The sequence below is a fragment of the Nicotiana sylvestris genome, chromosome 7 (assembly GCF_000393655.2).
Source record: "Nicotiana sylvestris chromosome 7, ASM39365v2, whole genome shotgun sequence".
NCBI classification, from domain to species: Eukaryota; Viridiplantae; Streptophyta; class Magnoliopsida; order Solanales; family Solanaceae; genus Nicotiana; species Nicotiana sylvestris.
In genome coordinates, this window is record NC_091063.1 from 160,366,731 (window position 1) to 160,369,000 (window position 2,270).

Consider the following 2,270-nt stretch of genomic DNA (forward strand, 5'->3'; position numbering starts at 1 on the left):
GAAAATCGATACTTAGTGGAACGTAACTAAACTTATAATTAGTGCCTGGTTGTAATTCCAACGAAGATCAAATACCTAATATTAGGCTAGAAGTTTACTTTCAAGGGAGAGAAAATAGAAGCAGACAATATAACTAAAGCTGTAATTAATGATCTTCTATTTATTATAAAGTACTTTTACCGTTTTGTACATTAATAATTAAGTATTTTAAGAATATTTTAATAAACCAACATTTATATTCATGCTTTTATAATAATATAGATATATATATAGATTTATTTCGCAAATTACATGCTCAATATTACATAGAAATGGGACATAGGGACTAAGAAAGAGAATAGCCCTAAATGCACTAACAGTTAAAAAGAATAGGTGCATTCACTGAAGCAATATATCGAACAGCTGACAAGCATTCATCAACCAAAGACTTTACAACCTAACTTAGATGAATTAAAATGATAAAACGTTGAAGATTAAAAAAAAAAACATCGGGAATCTATGATACGAGAAAGTTTTGACGATGAATTTCAGACAGCTGAAGAACATCCTACCTTTCACCGTGTTTCCCTTGCTCCTTTCCCTCCCTCAAACTGTCAAACCGTACTCTCTGTTTTGAATTGAATTAGATTTCAAAAGTCTATCCACGGCTGAAGAATCAGATTTCACCGTTCTCCTTACTCTTTTCCCTTCCTCAAACTGTCAAACGGCACTCTCATATTTGTATGTTTCATGAAGAAGAATGGGCTGGAGTAATAAAATTGAAGAGTAAGATAATAGTCGACGTGGAGTTTGGAGAGAGAGTCTCTCCCTTCTCACTAGAATCCCTTCTTACTTCCACCCTGTAATATCCCCTCCCACCAATCCAATGAATCAAGAACACTGCCACGATGGTATACCTCCACAACCACCAGACATAAATTCCCTCCAACCCAATAACAATTTAACTGCCTCGCTGCTAGCCAATGAAAAAAATGAAACCTTCTCAATATTATCGCCTCTGCCATATCTCTCTCCAACGGATATGGATACAAATGAAATGGAAGATGAAAAGCTTTCTGAGAATCCTGAGGAGGAGATTAAAGTTCCCATAAGTGGGGAAGATAAACTACATATTTATTACCCTTGGAGATTCTCAGTTATAATAAAATTACTGGAAAAAAAATCCTTCATCAAGTTCTTAAACGCAAATTAACAGCTCTTTGGAAACCAACAGAAGTTTTCCCCCTAATAGATCTAGGTGAACAATACTTCATAGTAAAATTCAACAAGGAAGAAAACTTGGAGACAATTTTACAAAAAGGGTCATGGTTCGTCTTTGGCCACTTTCTTTCTGTTCAACGCTGGGAACCAAACTTTGTTCCAGCTATGGATAAACAAGTTCTAACTGCCATATGGATCCATTTACCAAACCTCCCAACAGAATTTTATGACAAGAAAATTCTGAAAAAAGTAGGCAACACCATAGGCAAATTACTTAAAGTGGATGCTTTCACATCAGCAGCCTTAATGGGTCGCTATGTTAGGCTCTGCATTGAACTCCCTCTAGACAAGCCTGTGAAATCCAACGTATGGATAGGCAACCACAAACAACAGATCTTATACGAGGGAAAAAATCTCTTATGCAGGAATTGTGGCTGTCTAGGACATGTAGCACGGTAGTGCAACACCAAACCAAAAGATACAGCTACCATAGCCACCATGAACAACACTGGTGATAAGGAACAGAGGTGTCAAGATGAGCAACACCCAAAGGAGAAGGAAGAATGGAGGACAGTTTCTTTTAATCAAAGAAGGAAGGCTACTCCCACTCCCACCAAAGGCACTGGATCCTCCAAAGCGACAGGTATCAATGTTAATATCTTTGATGCCAATACAGGTAAGTTCCTCACTACCCAAATCTTCAATTATTAATCTTGTCTCTACAATAACAAATTTACTGAAGGCACTACTGGAAAATCTAAGCCTAAAGAACACCCCCCAAGCAGTAGCAATGATGTCCAAACAAGCAACCTTTTTAGTGCTCTAATGGAACAAAACCTGGTTTTGAAAAAAAACACTAATCACCTAACGGCGGATAAAGCTGGCACTAACCAAACATCCAATACTTACACTCTCAAAGACACATCAACAAGACACGTGTCAGACTCAAACACTAAAGCTCCCTCTATTAACCATAATTCATGCACTAACCCTATCACCCACCCAAATCAACCAATTAACCTCCATAACTTAACCATTCATGAAGCTAATGACCCTATACACTTGTATGA

At 37.3% G+C, this 2,270-nt stretch overlaps 1 protein-coding gene across 1 annotated transcript; it reads left to right on the forward strand.

The window, feature by feature from the left end:
* Positions 1–1,021: 1,021 nt before the first annotated feature.
* LOC104230235 (uncharacterized) lies at positions 1,022–1,659 on the forward strand. Its single transcript, XM_009782991.1, has 2 exons — positions 1,022–1,091; positions 1,196–1,659. The coding sequence occupies exons 1-2, from the start codon at positions 1,022–1,024 to the stop codon at positions 1,657–1,659; spliced, it is 534 nt and encodes a 177-aa protein (XP_009781293.1).
* The last annotated feature ends 611 nt before the right edge of the window (positions 1,660–2,270 follow it).

Excerpts from the sequence above, each read along its gene's own strand:
- LOC104230235 (XM_009782991.1), top strand. The coding sequence starts at position 1,022 with ATGGATACAAATGAAATGGAAGATGAAAAGCTTTCTGAGAATCCTGAG. Across the intron at positions 1,092-1,195 it reads GGAGATTAAAGTTCCCATAA|CTCTTTGGAAACCAACAGAA; the intron begins GTGGGGAAGATA and ends GCAAATTAACAG.